Genomic DNA, 17218 nt, shown 5'->3' on the forward strand with positions numbered 1-17218 from the left:
GCAGGGACTCCTGGGCAATGGAGTCCCTGCTAGGCTGCTCGCAGCCCTGCCGGTGTCGAAGAAGTCCAGGAAGTATTCCGCTCCCCACTCGAGCCCCTCAGTATCTCTGGCCGCAGCGGGACCCGCGCAGCGGGTCCTGCAAGTCGTAGAGTTTTCCCCTTGCAACAATCCTACGGCGTCAATCAGGAAGGTAAGCGCCTCCGCAGTGCTCCGGTCGTTCGCAGGGCAAGGATTCCCACTCGCTTGATCCGAATGGTGCACTATTAAGCACACGGGGGCGTGGCCGGCAGGGAGAGCGGCCACAGGTGTGACACGCAGGGACTCCTGGGCAATGGAGTCCCTGCTAGGCTGCTCGCAGCCCTGCCGGTGTCGAAGAAGTCCAGGAAGTATTCCGCTCCCCACTCGAGCCCCTCAGTATCTCTGGCAGCAGCGGGACCCGCGCAGCGGGTCCTGCAAGTCGTAGAGTTTTCCCCTTGCAACAATCCTACGGCGTCAATCAGGAAGGTAAGTGCCTCAGCAGTGCTCCGGTCGTTCGCAGGGCAAGGATTCCCACTCGCTTGATCTGAATGGTGCACTATTTTTTTTTTTTTTTTAATTCTTTTTATTGTTGCATTAGAAGGATCACACATGCAAAGGATCAGCACTCGGTAGAGCTTCAACATTCCGCTCTAGCCGACAGCACGCAACTTTTCTGGTGTTGTTAGACATATCACCCCTTATTAGTACTCTTGCTTTGGAAAGAGCCATTGAAAGAAAAAAAGGAACAATAAACTAGAAACATCCCATCGAACAGCAGGTCTCTACCCTCTCCCTCCCATCGCCCCCTACCCGGTCCCCTCTCCCCCCCACTCAAGCGTTCCTGCCCGTCCCTAGCATAGGAACTGGGCCACATGGTATACAGTTATCAAGCATGCAATCCCGGCGTCTAGACTATTCAGGCTAGGGTTTCATAGGCTTCAGGGTACCAGTTCACAATGTCTCATTCTAGTCCGTGATAGTGCCTCCACTGTGCCCAAACCCTCCGGAACCTTTTGGGACAACCCCTGGCTTTATAGGTCACTCTCTCCGCCGCCATGTACATATCCAATCCACGCCTCCATTCCTCTAAGTCTGGTTTTTCAGGGGCCCCCCAGCGCCGTGCGATGTCCCTTTTTGCCACCACTAGTGCTAATACCAGAAAGATGATCAAGGGGCGGGGTAGGTCAACTTCCGTGGTCATGCCCAGCAGTGCCAATTTGGGGTCCCGTGGAAGATCCACTCCCAGCACCTCCCCCAGTTCCAGAAACACACTCTCCCAATAGTCCTGAATGACTGCACAACCCCAGATTATGTGGAAGAAATCCGCACTCTGCTGGCGGCACCTAAGGCATGTCGTGTCAGATACTCTGCCCATCCTAAATAGCCTCACCCTGTCAAAGTATGATCTGTGCAGCACCTTAAATTGAATAAGACGGAGCCTCGATTTAATGGCCACCTCCTGGGGATGCATGAGGGCTAGCTCCCAGTCAAGATCTTCCATGTCTCCCACCTCCGCCTCCCATTTAGCCCGCAGCACCTGCAGATCCCCTAGCATGTTGTTGGTCAAGGTTTTATATGTGAGGGATACCGCCCCCCTCCCTATCTGTTCCTGCAGCAGCCTACCCTCTAATGGAGCATATTCAGGAAGGTCCGAAAGTGCAATGTTTTGTGCCCTCCATGCGTGTTTCAGTTGAGCGTATTTGTAGTACTGGGTGTTGTGCAGGCCAAAGTCGTCCTTAAGTGCTTGGAACGTTTTCAGGTCTCCCCTTGCTATCACGTCCCCCACTGTGGAAATGCCAATGTCGTCCCACTGTCTAAAGCCTTTCAGTTTGCGGAGCTCTCCCAACCATTTGCAGCACCAGAGGGGTGTCTGTCTAGTGGGCCGTTTTTCCCAGCCCATTCTTTTGGATGCCCTATTCCAGGCTGTTAACGTAATTCTGGTGGCAGGGAGAAACTGCTTTCCCACCGCTTCCCCATACAGATAGTGTAGTATAGTTTTACCTGACCATTTAGACCTTTCCAAGGCGTAGGTGGGGTGGTCGGCTGCAGCGTGCAGCCATTCGTTAATTGGGGCGAGATGTTCCGCCCAGTAGTAGGCCTCTAGGTTGGGGAGCGAGATCCCCCCACTGTATTGGTGTCGCTGCAGGGTGGAGAGCGCCACTCTCGGCTGTTTCCCCAGCCACAGGAAGGCTCGCAGGTCAGCGTGGATTGTGTCCAGGGTCTTATTCGGCAATGGATAGTACTCATTCTGGAGCGCGTATAGGAACTTAGGGAGGATGATCATTTTATATAGTGCAGCGCGCCCCAGTAAGGTGAGCGGGAGTTGTCTCCACCTGTCCATCTCAGCCGTGGCCTCCAGCATAAAGCGGGATAAATTGGTAGTGAAGGAGCGCGTCCTATCTAATGTTATAAAGACTCCCAGGTATCGGAAGCCGTCCTTAGTATGTATAAGAGACTCTGGTAAGCAGGCTCCTCTCTCCCTGCCTTGTGGATCGTAGAGGATTGATTTGTGCCAGTTTATTTTGTGGCCTGCTCGCGCCCCAAAGTCGTCAAGCTCTCTGAATAGTGCCGGGATAGTCGTGTCTGGGTCTGTCACGAACAGTAGTACGTCGTTGGCATACAGGGATATTTTTTCCTGTGTGGCAACTGATCCCCCCCCACGTAAACCCTTTGACCGTTTGGTTCTGTCTGATTCGTATCGCGAGGATTTCGATGGTGAGTGTGAATAGGAGGGGGGACAGTGGACAGCCCTGCCGCGTGCCTCGCCCGATAGGGAACTCGCGAGATAGCCTCCCATTGACTCGGACTCTCGCTCTCGGGCCGAGTAGAGGAGCTGTACCCATTTTAAGTATTTGGGTCCAAACCCAAACCTTCGGAGGGTCTCCATCAGGAAAGGCCAGTGGACTGCGTCGAATGCCTTCTCCGCATCCAGGGAGAGGAACCAATGGGGTTCGCTTCTCTTGGAGACCTCCTGTAGCCAATTGTGGGTGCGACGGAGGTTCAGTTTAGTGGCCCTATCCGGAAGAAAGCCGGACTGGTCCAAATGCACTAACTCAGCTATGACCTGTCGCATGCGACGAGCCAAGACTGTGGCCAGAATTTTTGTCTCTATATTTAGCAATGAGATTGGGCGGTAGGATGAGCAGTTATCTCTAGGTTTCCCCTCTTTGTAGATTGGCACAATGGTAGCCAGGTCCAGGTCCGGAGGGAGGCTCCCCGCGCGGTATGATTCGGTAAAGAGGTCCTTCATGTGCCGCTGCAGTAAGTCCGCAGTCCGTTTAAAGAATTCCGCCGGGAAGCCATTCGGCCCCGGAGCCTTCCCCGGCTTCATTGCCGCTATGGCCTCCGATAACTCCTCAAGGGTTAAGTCTGCCTCTAAGATGGCACTAGCGTCTGTGGACAGGGTAGGCACCTCCATGTCGCCCATGTATTGTTGGGCATCCGCACTGTCCCCCAGGTCCCTGGCCCTGTAGAAGTCCTCATAATAGGATGCAAAGGCTTCCGCTATACCCTCATCAGTGGTCACCCTCCTGTCCCCAGTCAGCTGGACTTGATCCACCCAGCGCAACGTTCGCTCCTTCCTGTTCAACCAAGCCAAAAGTTTGCCCGACTTGTCGCCCACATCGTATAGCCTGTGGAGAGTCGCCAGAGCCTGGGTGCGTGCTTCGTCTGTGGCCAACTCCCTATAGTGCCTCTGCGCGTCAAGCAGCCGTCTAAGGCACACCTCTTCCTTCTGCTGGAGGTACTCCGTTTCCAGGGCCAGGACATTCGCCTCCTCACTCGCTATCTTGCCCTGTTGTGCACGCCTGGTCTCTCCCAGCCTACTCTGAATGCGGTCACGGAGCACTGGTTTCATCGCCTCCCAGAGGGTAGCGCCGGATTCCACAGAACCCTCGTTCTCAGCCATGTAGACCCTAATGTCCGCCCGTACACCCCCGAGTATTTCCGGCGTTTGGATGTCCCATGCCGTCAACCGCCATTGCGGCCTCCTGACTCCCTTCATTCGCCCCAAGTGGACGTACAGCGGGGAGTGATCGGAGATCCCTCTCGCCTTGTATTCCGCTAGGTCACCCGCCGCAATCTCCTGCCGGGATACAAAAACATAATCTAACCTGGAGAAGACCTTGTGTGCCCCGGAGTAGAATGAATATGTTTCTTGTGTGGGGTGAAGCCATCTCCACATGTCAGTGAGGCCTATGGTGGTCATGAGCCGTGCTAAGGCTGTTGTGTGTCCCCCTGTGCGTGGTGACCCCGATCTATCTTGCATGGCGCACATCACATCATTGAAGTCCCCTCCCACTACTTGCGTGGTGTCAGCCGTGTCCAGCAGTATGGCGGAGACTGCCTTTAGTGTGCGTGTCTGTAACTTGGGTGGGGCGTATACTGACAATAGCGTATATCTACGCCTTTTCCACATGAATGGTGCACTATTAAGCACACGGAGGCGTGGTCGGCAGGGAGAGCGGCCACAGGTGTGCCACGCAGGGACTACTGGGCAATGGAGTCCCTGCTAGGCTGCTCGCAGCCCTGCCGGTGTCGAAGAAGTCCAGGAAGTATTCCGCTCCCCAATCGAGCCCCTCAGTATCTCTGGCCGCAGTGGGACCCGCGCAGCGGGTCCTGCAAGTCGTAGAGTTTTCCCCTTGCAACAATCCTACGGCGTCAATCAGGAAGGTAAGCGCCTCCGCAGTGCTCCGGTCGTTCGCAGGGCAAGGATTCCCACTCGCTTGATCCGAATGGTGCACTATTAAGCACACGGGGGCGTGGCCGGCAGGGAGAGCGGCCACAGGTGTGACACGCAGGGACTCCTGGGCAATGGAGTCCCTGCTAGGCTGCTCGCAGCCCTGCCGGTGTCGAAGAAGTCCAGGAAGTATTCCGCTCCCCACTCGAGCCCCTCAGTATCTCTGGCCGCAGAGTTTTCCCCTTGCAACAATCCTACGGCGTCAATCAGGAAGGTAAGCGCCTCCGCAGTGCTCCGGTCGTTCGCAGGGCAAGGATTCCCACTCGCTTGATCCAAATGGTGCACTATTAAGCACACGGGGGCGTGGCCGGCAGGGAGAGCGGCCACAGGTGTGACACGCAGGGACTCCTGGGCAATGGAGTCCCTGCTAGGCTGCTTGCAGCCCTGCCGGTGTCGAAGAAGTCCAGGAAGTATTCCGCTCCCCACTCGAGCCCCTCAGTATCTCTGGCCGCAGCGGGACCCGCGCAGCGGGTCCTGCAAGTTGTAGAGTTTTCCCCTTGCAACAATCCTACGGCGTCAATCAGGAAGGTAAGCGCCTCCGCAGTGCTCCGGTCGTTCGCAGGGCAAGGAGTCTCGGGGGTGTCATTAATAGCCAGATAGTTAGCGAGGCACGTGTGAAGTTGCTTGGCGACCTCCGGTCGTTGTAAGAGGGTCTCCCGCAGCCGCCACGTTCCAGGGGGGCGGGTGGATTTGGGGACCTGGAGTGTCAGTTCCACTGCGTCGTGATCAGACAAGGCCACCGGGACAATGCGCACGTCTTTGAGAGTGGTAAGTAGTTCAGAGGAGCCCAGGTAATGGTCTAACCTGGCATACGTGCGGTGTACGTGGGAGTAAAATGTGAAGTGTGATATGTTAGGATGTGTAGCCCTCCATAGATCTACTAGGCCCCTCTCGGGTCACCAGTCTTTTCCAGTGGCTGTAATGGCGCCGGTGTCCCCATAACGATGTCCCAACCTATCTACATTTGTGTCCATCACTAGATTGAGGTCTCCCCCAATGAGCAAGAGAGAATTAGGGTATTGAAGTGATTCGGAAATGGCGCCCTTTAAAAAGGCTTCCTGTCCAGGCGTATAGGGAGACTATCGTGAAGCGTTGGCCCCCCCAGTAAGAAAGTGTACGCTAACAACCTGCCTTTGATCTCCCCATTCTGTCACCCACGCTGACACGGAATTTTCAGGATACCAAAATGGCCACCCCTGCATTTTTTGTTGGGAGAGAGGAAAAAAAGCTGCTGGGGAAAAGCGCGTGAGCGCATCCTATGCCAATCTTTAGGTAGGAGATGAGTTTCCTGTAATAAACATATGTCGGCCCCGGAGTGTTACAGGTACGAGATCACAGCCCTTCGCTTGATAGGGTTATTCAGGCCCTTCACATTAAGGGTTAATATTTTCAAACTAGACTCCATCATAGGAGAACAGATTTCCATGGGTTGTGTATATGCGATCCATTGTTGGAGCCCTTGACAACTCGGCGAACACTCCATACTCACAGAACCCCATGGCACACTGGGTCCCACCTCCCTTCCCACCTCCAACCCCCCAACCTAACCTCACCCCCCGATCTCTCCCCTCCCGTCGCCCTCCCCCCATAACCCCAACTCCCCAACCAGGTTCCCCAGATCAAGACCCGTACCCTCAAACCTGAAGGTGCAGCCCCCCCCCCACCCAGAAGAACGCAAGTGTCTTTGAGGGAGCGGATTTGGTGAAGGGCCCGTTCCATTTAAAGATCAACCTGAACGGGTGTCCCCATGAATATGGAATTTCCTGCCATCGCAGAAAGTCTGTGGCAACTTTGAATGCCTTCCGTTTTTGTAGCGTGATGGCCGAGAGCTCCTGGTATAGGGCGACCGGGTGGCCCTGGAATTGAAGAGGTTGTGCACGCCTGGCCTCCAGAAGAATCCTCTCTTTTAGTGGGAAGTCAGGGAGGAAGGCCAAGATGTCCGGCGGTGGGGCGGAAGCGCGTCTAGGAAGCCCAACTCTGTGTGCCCGGTCGATGTGGACGGGGAAGTCAATAGGTTCTCCCAGGATGCTTCGGAAAAGGTCTTGTAGGAAGCTAGTGACATCCGTCCCTTCTTCTTTCCGAGGGACCCCTCGGACCCGTATGTTGTTGCGACGGGAGCGGTTTTCAAGGTTCTCCGCGTGGGCTTGGAGGTCCAGTTGTTGGTCCGTGAGTCTCAGGACTTCCTGTTGGAGCTGTTCGATTTCGCTGCTTCTTGTCTGATCGGCCTCCTCTATGGTGACTACTCGTTCCCCAAGACCCTCCACATCACGCCTGAGCTCTCTGGCCTCTCCCGCCACCTCCTGCTTCAAGGACTTGAAATTGTCCCTGAGGGAATTGAACAATGTCTCCAGAAAGGGCCTGGTGATGGGCACTTGGTCCCCGGATGGTTCCGGCTGCGATCTTGCGGTCTCAGGAGAGGGTGGGTCCTTACCGTCCTTGTGTTGGGATTTTGCCAACATCTCTGGGAGTGTCTGGGTCGGTTTCTTCCCTCTAAGGCCTGCTATGTTGCGTCCAGCAGTCCAAGCGGTTCCCCCCGGCTGGTTTCAGGGGGCGGATGTAAGTGCAGAGGTCCGGCAGACCCGAGGTTAAATGCGAGTTGTGCTGTATGGAGAATGGCGCCTTTGCAGCTGCGTCGGAGGTCCCTGACGGAGAACTAGGTGGCCAGCCGCCGCGTCGATGACGGTCCACACTTCGCCTCTCCCGATTTAGTCAACGTCAGTCTTTTAGGAAGCCTCCGGGGCTCAGGGCTCAATAATACTGCGGCACCAAGGGGCAACAGGTCAGTGGGTAGCTTCTTCAGTGAGCCCCGGCGTCTCACCGCCACTCCCCGGCGACCACCAGCGGGCGGGCAGGGGCGGTCAAGCTAGGTTGTGCATCGGGGTAAGCCTCCCCTCCAAACATTAGCACCGGTCCTCAGGCGGTCCCTGGGTGGCCATATGCACGGACGGCAAGGCGTGGACGGGGCACAAATGGCCGACAGCACCCCAGGGAAGCGCGCTCTTCCACCACCTCCTCCTCTCCGGCGCAGCGCGGTCCTCAGGCCTAGCCGGTCCCAACACTGGGAGCTCGAGTATGCCCCCCGAACCTCCTCTGCAGTGCCCACCGCTGTTCTCCTCACCTTTGCACACCTGCCCGGTGCAGCTTGTCGGTCTCCGGCGTGTCCAGGTCGATCTCCGTCCCATCCGGGTGCGATAGCTTTGCAGGCCTCAAGGAGGGATCTCCCGCCTGAGGACATCCAGCCAGCTCGTGATGTGCCGGTCTTGCTTTGGGTGCTGCCGCTGCACCCCGGGGTTATACCGGTAGGCTGTGGTACAGACTGCAGTTGCGCAAATCTGCTAGGCCCGAGACCGGGGCCTCAATTTTCATGGCACCCAGCCGGCCTCACCTCCACCGCCGGCCGGACCGCGTCGATGGGAAACAGTGTTCAGAGTGGGTCCCAGACCCGGGGCCGGGGGCAGCAGATTGTTTCCGCAGGCTCTGCAGGCAGCTCATCAGCCCCTCCGATGATCGGGGGCCGGAGTAGAGAGTGTGCGAACCGGTCATCGCACCGTGGCGGCCGCCATTTCAGGAGCCGTTGCCGAGATAACACTCCGGTTCAGAGCCCTACGGGGGTCACGCAGGATCCGCGACAGCTTTCAGGGGGCAACCGTCGGTCCCAGAAATCGGCGTCAGCTGTGGGTGATGGTCTCGGGAGGTGAAACGCCACTATTAGGGGCTGTAGGAGGGATCTGGGCAGGGAGCCGCGGAGGCCTGCGTCCGATCAGGTCGCCATCTTGGACACGCCCCCATTAATCATATTTTTAAATAAAAACACACCAATAAATCTTGAAGCTGTTGGGACTTTTAAAAGACAGTGAGAACGGATCAGCAGAATAACATTTTGTGTTTTAAGAGGAAGTCCAAGAAAAAGATAGTGGAACAGAAAAATAAATCAAGCCATCATCAGAAACCATGCACAAAATAGCAATAGGGGTGAATGCAAAATACAAAAGTAAGATTATTTTACTATTAACCCCAGCCCCTACTTGGAATCTACTGAGCTTTCCTTCCAGTACAGATGAAGACATAAGGACCTGAGCCATCTTCCACTTCCCCATCTTTTCAACATCTTAAGACTACTTTGGCTGTGTGGGCTCATGGGCCTTTAAAACCAACTACATACAGTGATATCAAACAAGTAACCTATACATGAGGCCTGTTTGCCTGAAGACATCACAGCCTGATGGTGAAGAAGCCTTTTCATCTTCAAATCTCTTCAAGGTCTTTCCCAAAGAGAAGGTACTACTCGCTCAAAATCACTTTTCTTACTGACATCCCAAGAGCAACCACAAAAAAGTTTTCCTCACTGTCATTTAATAGTAAACGATCACTGTTGATGCAGAAAGAATCCTCCACGATACCTAGGTGTGTAGACCTCTTAATTTTAACTATAGTACATAAATAAGATATTAAATCCTCTAATGGGTTATTTAGGCGGACAATACCCAGGATAAAAGATTTTAAGTGTCACCACTGCCATTTGGATTTTCGTTGTCATCTAGAATGTTATTCAGTTAAGCTATACTTCCTCTTTATAGGAGCAGGTATGGGTTAAAAGTCGTTGCTATAGTGAGTAACCTGCAATTAACTAAGTGAACATGGTTTCCTTTAAAGAAGATGTTCATTTATACTGCAAGTAAATTGAAAGTGAACTGCATTGAAGAATAGAATTTTATGAAAATATTAATGCTCCAGATCTTTGGTAAGGCAGTCAGCATTTTCCAAATATCTACTCACTGAATTGCATAAACTGCAAGAGGATAATGCAAACAGGTTCCAGGCAATGGTCTGTCATTTAACACAAAGATTTTCTCTACCTCAATGGATAACATCTTCAAGTCAATGACACCCAGACCCAAACATGCATTTTGATGGTACTGCTGTTAGATGGATGGCAGGTGCACAGTTCCCATAGTATAGCAGATAAGATGTGGAATGCAGAGTTAGAGTAAGGCACATCAATCACAGCAGAATGTAGACAGTGAAACAGAAGATGGATGGAGTATATACCTCTGTATCCTGTTTATCCACCTGCTCCCAGCTGGCTTCAGAGAAAATCTCTGTGCTGCAGCGAGACAAGCAATTCGGATCCAAATTGCTTTCCAAGTCAGGCATGGAAGTCTGTAGGTAAACAAAGAAAATTGAAGTGAGCCTTAAAAACCCTCTTTTTCATTGACAAATTAAAAAGCACAGTGTAAGAGCAATGCCCTTATCAATTCCTCACCTCCATAATATTAAAAACAAGAAACATTGCCTCTAGAAGAAACCTTAAGTGATGTAGCCCATAACAGTACATACCGCCCTAGCATATATACTCTACAAAAATGTTAGCCATGCAGATGGAGTTTGTTAAAGAAAACTAGGACGATGTTGCAGAAGTATTTAGAGGTAGTTACCACTGACGGAGGTGACTGAAGGAAATATTAGTTACCTGTAATCCTGGTTCTGCATCTAAGAAATCCTTGCTTTAGTCATAAATGTGGAATAATAATTTCCACTAGTGTGCAGGGTCCCCAGAACACTTCTCTTAATTAAATCCAGAGGTATATCTTTTATGGAGGTACACACACTTAAATTGCATGCATCAATTCCGTAGGCTGAAGCTGGTCAGCTTTTACTGAATTTCTCCCTCTCGGAGAAAGACAATTTCAATCTACATTGTAGCAACCATATGAAAATGTAGCCCTCAACATGATGAGCTTTAAACCTTTACCTTACAGAAGAGACAAAAGAAAGAAAGGGTCCCCTGCTAGGCCGAGATTGTATTCGTTTAAAAAAGAGAAACAGGACATGGCTCCTATAAGGATTGAACAGCTTCCATGTTACAGCAGGCGCTGTACTGGCAGTTTTGCCTCACAGCCTCAGTTCTTTTTGAAGGATTTTAATGTCTGATTAAAAGACTGTTGCTTTTAGTAGTAGTGAATAACTTTATTCGGTTAAATAACCATTGAAGTACACACAGCAAATAAAAACAAGCTCAAACAGACAATCAATTTGCGGGAAAAAATACTGGGTCCTATATACACTGTTAGACCTGTCTGGCTTTTTGCGTAGTCCCTCCAATTAATTATTTATTTTGTCCCCTTTTTGCCCCTCAAACCTTTATTAATTTTTGTGTCCACTAGCTTTTTCTAGGTGTTGGTCAAGGGGATAGGTGTTCTTTCCCCCCCTCATAGTTTTTCACCTCAGGCCTAGAGGCCTGTTCTGACAGGAATAGCTGGAGTCACAAAATGGTGGCTACCAACTGCCCTAACTGACACACCTGGAACCTGTCCCATAGAGTAGCATAGGGCATTCCAGAACCTTCTGGTCCCTTCTGGACCTTTGAGGGTCAGCCTATAAAAGGCGGAATGCTGGACAGCCATTTTGTCTACCTGAGAGAGTCAGCTGGAGGACAGGCTGTAGCTTAAGGTGGGGGTAGGATAGTCAGAGGTTTGGGCCTATTGATTCACCACCCTTCCTCCCTTGGGTTATTTGTCCTATCCCTGCTGCGTTGGATGACTGGAGACCCTGGGCGCCTAGTTCGCCCCTTGTCTAATTATACAGGGGGTGTCTACAGGAGAAGGAGACTGCAGCACTGCGGAGCGCAGTCCTCTGCCCAGTAAGGGAACTCAAGGGAAGTGACCCTAGGATATAACTACAGTGGCTGTATAAGGACTGTGAGCTGGTGAGGAGTCTATTGCCATATATCACAAGCTTATCCCCCCTTTTCCCTGTACCTGGGGCTGCCCTTGCTCAAGTGATCTCCCAGTGACTGAAGTGGGGCTGGGAGCGTGCTCTTCACGAGGCGCTTCGTGGTGCACTGGTTGCCTGTTCAGGCCGCCTGTGTGCCCTGTGACCGGTGGCTGCAGCGGACGCTGTAGTGGAGGATCGTCTTTCCTGCGCTGTGTCCTGTCAGCGCTAACCCGGCATAAGGAGCGAGTGAGCCGGTGCTTGTGGGCGGGGCCGGAGAAGGCAGAACCGAGCAGTCTCCAACTGAAGCCGCCGCTCGCTCGCACATGCCCGGTCGCGCCGCTTCTCTTCAGGAAGGCGGAGGCGGGACCAGGCGGGGAGGCACCGAGAGCCGAGCAGAGGCGGAAGTGTGTGGCATCGTCTTCCCCCGCTCGAGCGCCTCACGAAGGAGCTGGCGCGAGCGGGAGGGGGGAATTGAGGAGCCTGGCAGAGGCTCAGAAGAATCGGCGAAAACTCCCTTTTCCCTGCTCAGAAGCCACACGGAGGAGCTGGCTCGAGTAGGAAGGGGGAAGCTGAGGGGCCCTAGAGATCGGTGAGCCTCCTCAGCGTTCAGCTCCTTTGCCCTGCCTCTGGTGATGCAAGATTACAACTCAAGGATGTATTACAAGTAAGGAGGATTAAGCAGGGGAAGTGAGACATAGTCAGCGCTCTAGCTGAGAATCCAAACTAAAGTATACAGCATCCATAAGGAATCTCTGAAAGGGGCTACACTGACAGTTGGTTTCCTGGAATACCCAGACTACTCCAGTGGAGCCAGTCTAGGTTGGGAAGTGGATATTGAGGGATTTTGCAGTGGCCGGTGAAGCTGTTCTAAGAGCACCTGCTCATTAAGTAGGGGAGCTGGTGTCTAATAGCGACTGCTGCTGCACAGACCTGTACAACTTAAACCTTTCTGCAGTGGTGTCCCATGGTGGTAATTAGAGTGACTAAAAGGGAGAGTTAAAGAGCACTTCATAGAAGTTGAGTCACATCAAAGTTTGGAGTCTAATGTAATTAAATGTATTATTAATGTTGTTTACTGATGTAAGTTAACACTGCTAAAATAATACTAATGGTTTCATGACATCTGCATATACTGAGCTGTAGTTTTTCCCAAGACTTAAGTGTAATGTTATTTCACCTGACTGAATGTATAATTTTCAATTGTGAATACTAAGAGCTAAAACAAAGAGAATATTATTTTTATAAATCAGCTCATATTTTTCCATACTTTGGTGTAGTGTCATTTTTGTGTGTTATTGCGTGGATTAACTGCTGGGTGGTTTGCAACCTTCACACTTGTGCCTCTAGAATTTATGTCTTACCCTAGGCCAGGCTACCCTAGGTGACCTGACATCCCAGGTTCCAACATACACCAATACAGCCTCACTACAATTTTCGAAAACATTTCAATCCGTTCATTAAAATATTAATAATAGCAATAATGTACATAATTTTAACATTTTCCTCCAGGCAGTTTAAATACATTATAAAAACACAATAAAACATCCCATAAAAAGTACAAGAAACTTAAATATATATATTACTTTAAATATTGACCACTCTAACCATCAGGTTCACTTTATAGTCATTTGTTTGAACCAGCAACAATTTCCCTTCTGTGCATAAGCAAATCTATATTCACATACCATTTAAGGGTTGTGCAAAGATACAAATAAGGGACTGCGCATAGTGCGTACAATGCATGTAATTAACTGCAATACATAATGGAAATGATCAACCAATGAAACTCATTATTCCAATGCCTTTAGATTTCTTGCTCTCCTATACCACATTGCTTCTAAAAATGTACTTACAGCAAATACTGTTTTTGTGATGCATCACTTTTCAGGATCCTAAAGGCTTCTAGGTGACGGCCTGTGGCCCTGCTACGACAAAAGGGAACTAGCCATTTACGGAGTATGTAAAAGTACTTCCTGCAAAAAAACAGTACATGCTTTTCATCTTCAAGTGCCAGGTCGCAAATAGGGCAGATTTCAGTTTCTTGGTTTGCTGACCATTTGCTTGTAAGGATTCTCAGTGGTAAAATTCCATAGCGAAATTTTATATACAAGTTTCTGGGTGGAGATGGGAAAATTAAATCTAAAAATTCTTCAAATAGGGCGTGGCTACGCAAGCGGTGATGGCGGTCGCAGCTTGCTAGAGCTCCCGCCGGCCCGCCATCGATCCGACGACTTATCCTGGTCCCCGAGCCCGAGACCCGCAACCAAAACGGGGCTAAGCTTACCGGGTGCGCCAGCGACCATCCGGTGTGTTCAGTGGCGATCTCGCGCTCCCGAGCGGAGCTAGGCAGCGGGGTGCGAGGTGCGGCCTAGTGGACTGCGGAGCAGCCGGGGCCTCGATTTTGGAGCAGCTGTGGAGTGCATCGTGGCCCGGGGACGGCCGCGGCGTCCGCTTGCACTAAGGCCAAGTGACTGCTGGCGATCTTTCTCCTGGGGCCTGACTGGGCCTGAAAGAGGTGTGGACGCGGCGAGCGGACCGGAGCAGCTGAGGCCTGGTGGACCAGGCACAGCCGGGACCTCGATTTTCGCGGCCGGCAGCGTCAGAGGGGGACGGACACCCTGGTGATCCTGATCGGCAGTGGGCGTACAGAGGCGAATCTTCGGACCGACTGGCAGCAGCAGTGAGTAGAGGCCCTCCCCCGGCCCCCCCACCCCCACCCCCGGGCCCGCAGACCAGAGGGGACATCGGCGCGAGACGCAGTGGGCCCACGCACCATCTGGAGGGGCGATACTGGTCACTGAGGGCCCTGACCATCAGCGGTTGGGGGGGCAGCGTTTGGGGGCAGTGGCTGAAGTCCGTCCGGCACTATACCCACCACTGGGTCATCCCGAAGCGACTTGTCAGAGACTCCCCTCCCTCCCGGGGGACGGCGACCATCGGTGGCCCTAACGACTTTGCAATCATGACCAGGGGGGGTAGCAGCTCCACTAAGCAAGTGACAATCGACAAATTCACGGGGCCTGGTGGGGGCCCTGGGCAATCAGGGGGTGGCCCGCCTGGAGGGGGGCCGGACATTGCAGCCCTTATGGCGGCCATAATCCAGTCAAGGGACATGCTGGATGCCAAAATAGGGGCGGTTGGCGCAGATGTGACCCTGCTGCGCCAGGACCTGAGGAACGCCGTGGCGCGAATCACGGAGGCCGAATCTAGGGTGTCCGTGGTGGAAGACGACGTGAATACCCTTAAAAAGAAAATGGCGGCGATGGAAACTGCGCAGCGGATCACAGCGCTCCGCGTGGAAGATGCCGAAGGGCGGGCACGCCGCAACAACCTCCGCTTCCTTGGATTTCCGGAGCGCTGTGAGAAGGGTGGCATGGAACAATTCCTCACACAGTGGCTGGAGTCATGGATGCCCCCAGGGTCGCTATCTACATGCTTTATTGTCGAAAGAGCACACCGCGCCCTGACGCAAAAACCACCTGAGGGCGAGCGACCTAGGGCGGTAATCGCTCGGCTGCTGAACTACCACGACAGGGACGCCATACTGAGGGAAGCTAGAAATAAGGAAACCCTCCTATATGAAAATCAAAAGATCTTGGTCTTCCCTGACTATACCAAACTCGTCCAGCAGCAGCGCCATTCCTTCATGGCCGCCAAGGCAAAGTTGAGAGGCCTTAAGCTACAATATTCCTTGCTGTACCCGGCGCGCCTGAGGGTGATCTTCCAATCCCGGACACTGTTCTTTGATACACCGGAGGACCTTTTCAGATGGACAGATGAAACGGTGCAGGTCAGACCGAATTCTCAACCAGGGCTCAACCCAGGCTCCCCTGAGGGCTCGCCTCGGGCACAAAGAGACCGAACGTCAAGGCACGGACGGAACAAACGCTCCAAATCACGCAAGCGCGCAGCCTCGGCCGATGGCACACAGGACGCTGGTAGAACCGAGGATTCAGAACAATCTGGCACGGATCACTGACGATTCCGGGGCCTCGGCTCCCTCTTCTGCCTTTAATGCTGTGAATCCTGGCTGGGTGCACCTGGTCGCCTGAGACCCGCTGTATCACTGACTGTATCGCAGCCTTGTGACAATACTGCTTATGTCTACTGAGCGTGGATAGGGTTGTGGGGTGGGGGTTCGGGGACTACATGATAGTGGCTACCACTCTCCCGTTCGAGAGAGGGACACTGAGGGAGGGGGGGTGAGTTCGCTGTTCTTTTTTGGGATGTTGGGATCCATTGGTATGGGTGGGCCCGGGCCCTCTGTTTTGGTCTCGGGACTACCCATGCCGCGACAGGTACTTCATAGTTCATTGAGGTATAGGGTGGGGGGAGGCAGGGGATGGGCGGTCAGGGTTGTGGCTGCTGAGTTGGGGTTGGGAACTGTTGGGGATTGTGGGACTAGGGGATTGGTGTTTTTTTCTGGGGTAGATAGTGAAATGCATGTGTGTGTCGTAATGATGGTCCGTGTGACGTGCGGTGGGTGGCGCTGGAATGGGGGGCTCGCGTGGTGGACTCCAATGGACTATGGCTGAATCGACTCGTCGACTCCCTGAAGACTCTATGCGGGTGATTACGTGGAATGTCAGGGGTTTATTAGACAAAATTAAACGTGGGGCAGTGTTACGGTGGGGGAAAAAGGAAGCGGCAGATGTGTTATTGCTTCAAGAAACTCACATGATGGGCACAAAGGCACTGGGCCTGCAGAGGTTTGGTTATCAGCAGGTTTTCCATGCGGGGTTTTCCAGGGGATCCAGGGGAGTGGCCATATTGATACACCGCAGGGTAGCATACGTCCATGAGAAACAATGGGTGGATCCCCAGGGTCGCTACCTGTTTGATAAAAGCATGGTGGGCACGGAACCGGTGGTGTTTGGGAGTGTATACGCCCCCCCCCCCTGCAGTGGGCCCTGGCTGAGAGGCTGTTCGCAGTGTGGGAAGACGTCTCCGGGTCAATGGCAGTAATAGGGGGAGACTGGAATGACGTGATGGATGTATGTGTGGATCGCCGGAGGCGTCTGGAGGTGACCGGAACCCCCCCTTTCCCTTTCACCCACCAGATTGCATGCAATGAGTGAGGGGCTGGGCTGGGTGGATGCTTGGCGACATATGCACCCTGCAACCCGTGAGTATACCTATGTCTCTGCGGTACATGGGTCATTCTCACGCTTAGATTATGTGTTTCTACCTCGAGATTGCTTGAGTAGGGTGAAGAGCGCTGACATCTTGCCGAGAGGCCTATCCGACCACTCCCCCGTTTCAGTTAGAGTAGACCTCCTGCGAAAACGGCAGCCGTTCCGATGGCGGATGTCCTCGTGGCATCTACTACAACCGGCATATACTAAACATTTGCGAGAAACCATAGACCACTATTGGCTGGAGAACCGGATAGAGGGGGCTGACGTAGAAGTGGTGTGGGAGGCTATGAAACCTACCATACGGGGAGTAGATATCGCATGGTGCTCGGAGGCCCGTCGGCGGCGCCGGGAACAGACTGCGGAAGCGGCTGAGAGAGTAGTGACCCTAGAACAGGAACACCGCGAGGGTGGCGATGAGATCGGACTACGGCTGCTTCTGCAGGCACAGCAATCGTACGCGTCCCTATTGATAGATGAGGCCAGACAGGCGTGGCTGGCCACAAGAAGTAGGGTGTATCAATAGGGGGATAAGTCGTGCTCAATGCTCCATAGATTATGCCAACACAACTTCCAGCCCCTCATGTTACCGGGTCTCACAGACAATAATGGG

General features: G+C 52.9%; 1 protein-coding gene across 11 annotated transcripts in view; it reads right to left on the bottom strand.

The window, feature by feature from the left end:
- MTMR3 (myotubularin related protein 3) overlaps window positions 1-17218 on the bottom strand; it is a 1591444-nt gene that overhangs the window by 216536 nt on the left and 1357690 nt on the right. For all 11 annotated transcript variants that reach the window (XM_086943220.1, XM_086943217.1, XM_086943214.1 and 8 more), the window contains one exon: window positions 9806-9916. In XM_086943220.1, coding sequence (XP_086799346.1) covers window positions 9806-9916 — 111 coding nt within the window. The remainder of the gene's footprint in view (window positions 1-9805; window positions 9917-17218) is intronic.

Source organism: Lissotriton vulgaris, chromosome 11, assembly GCF_964263255.1.
Source record: "Lissotriton vulgaris chromosome 11, aLisVul1.2, whole genome shotgun sequence".
In the NCBI taxonomy this organism is placed as follows: domain Eukaryota; kingdom Metazoa; phylum Chordata; class Amphibia; order Caudata; family Salamandridae; genus Lissotriton; species Lissotriton vulgaris.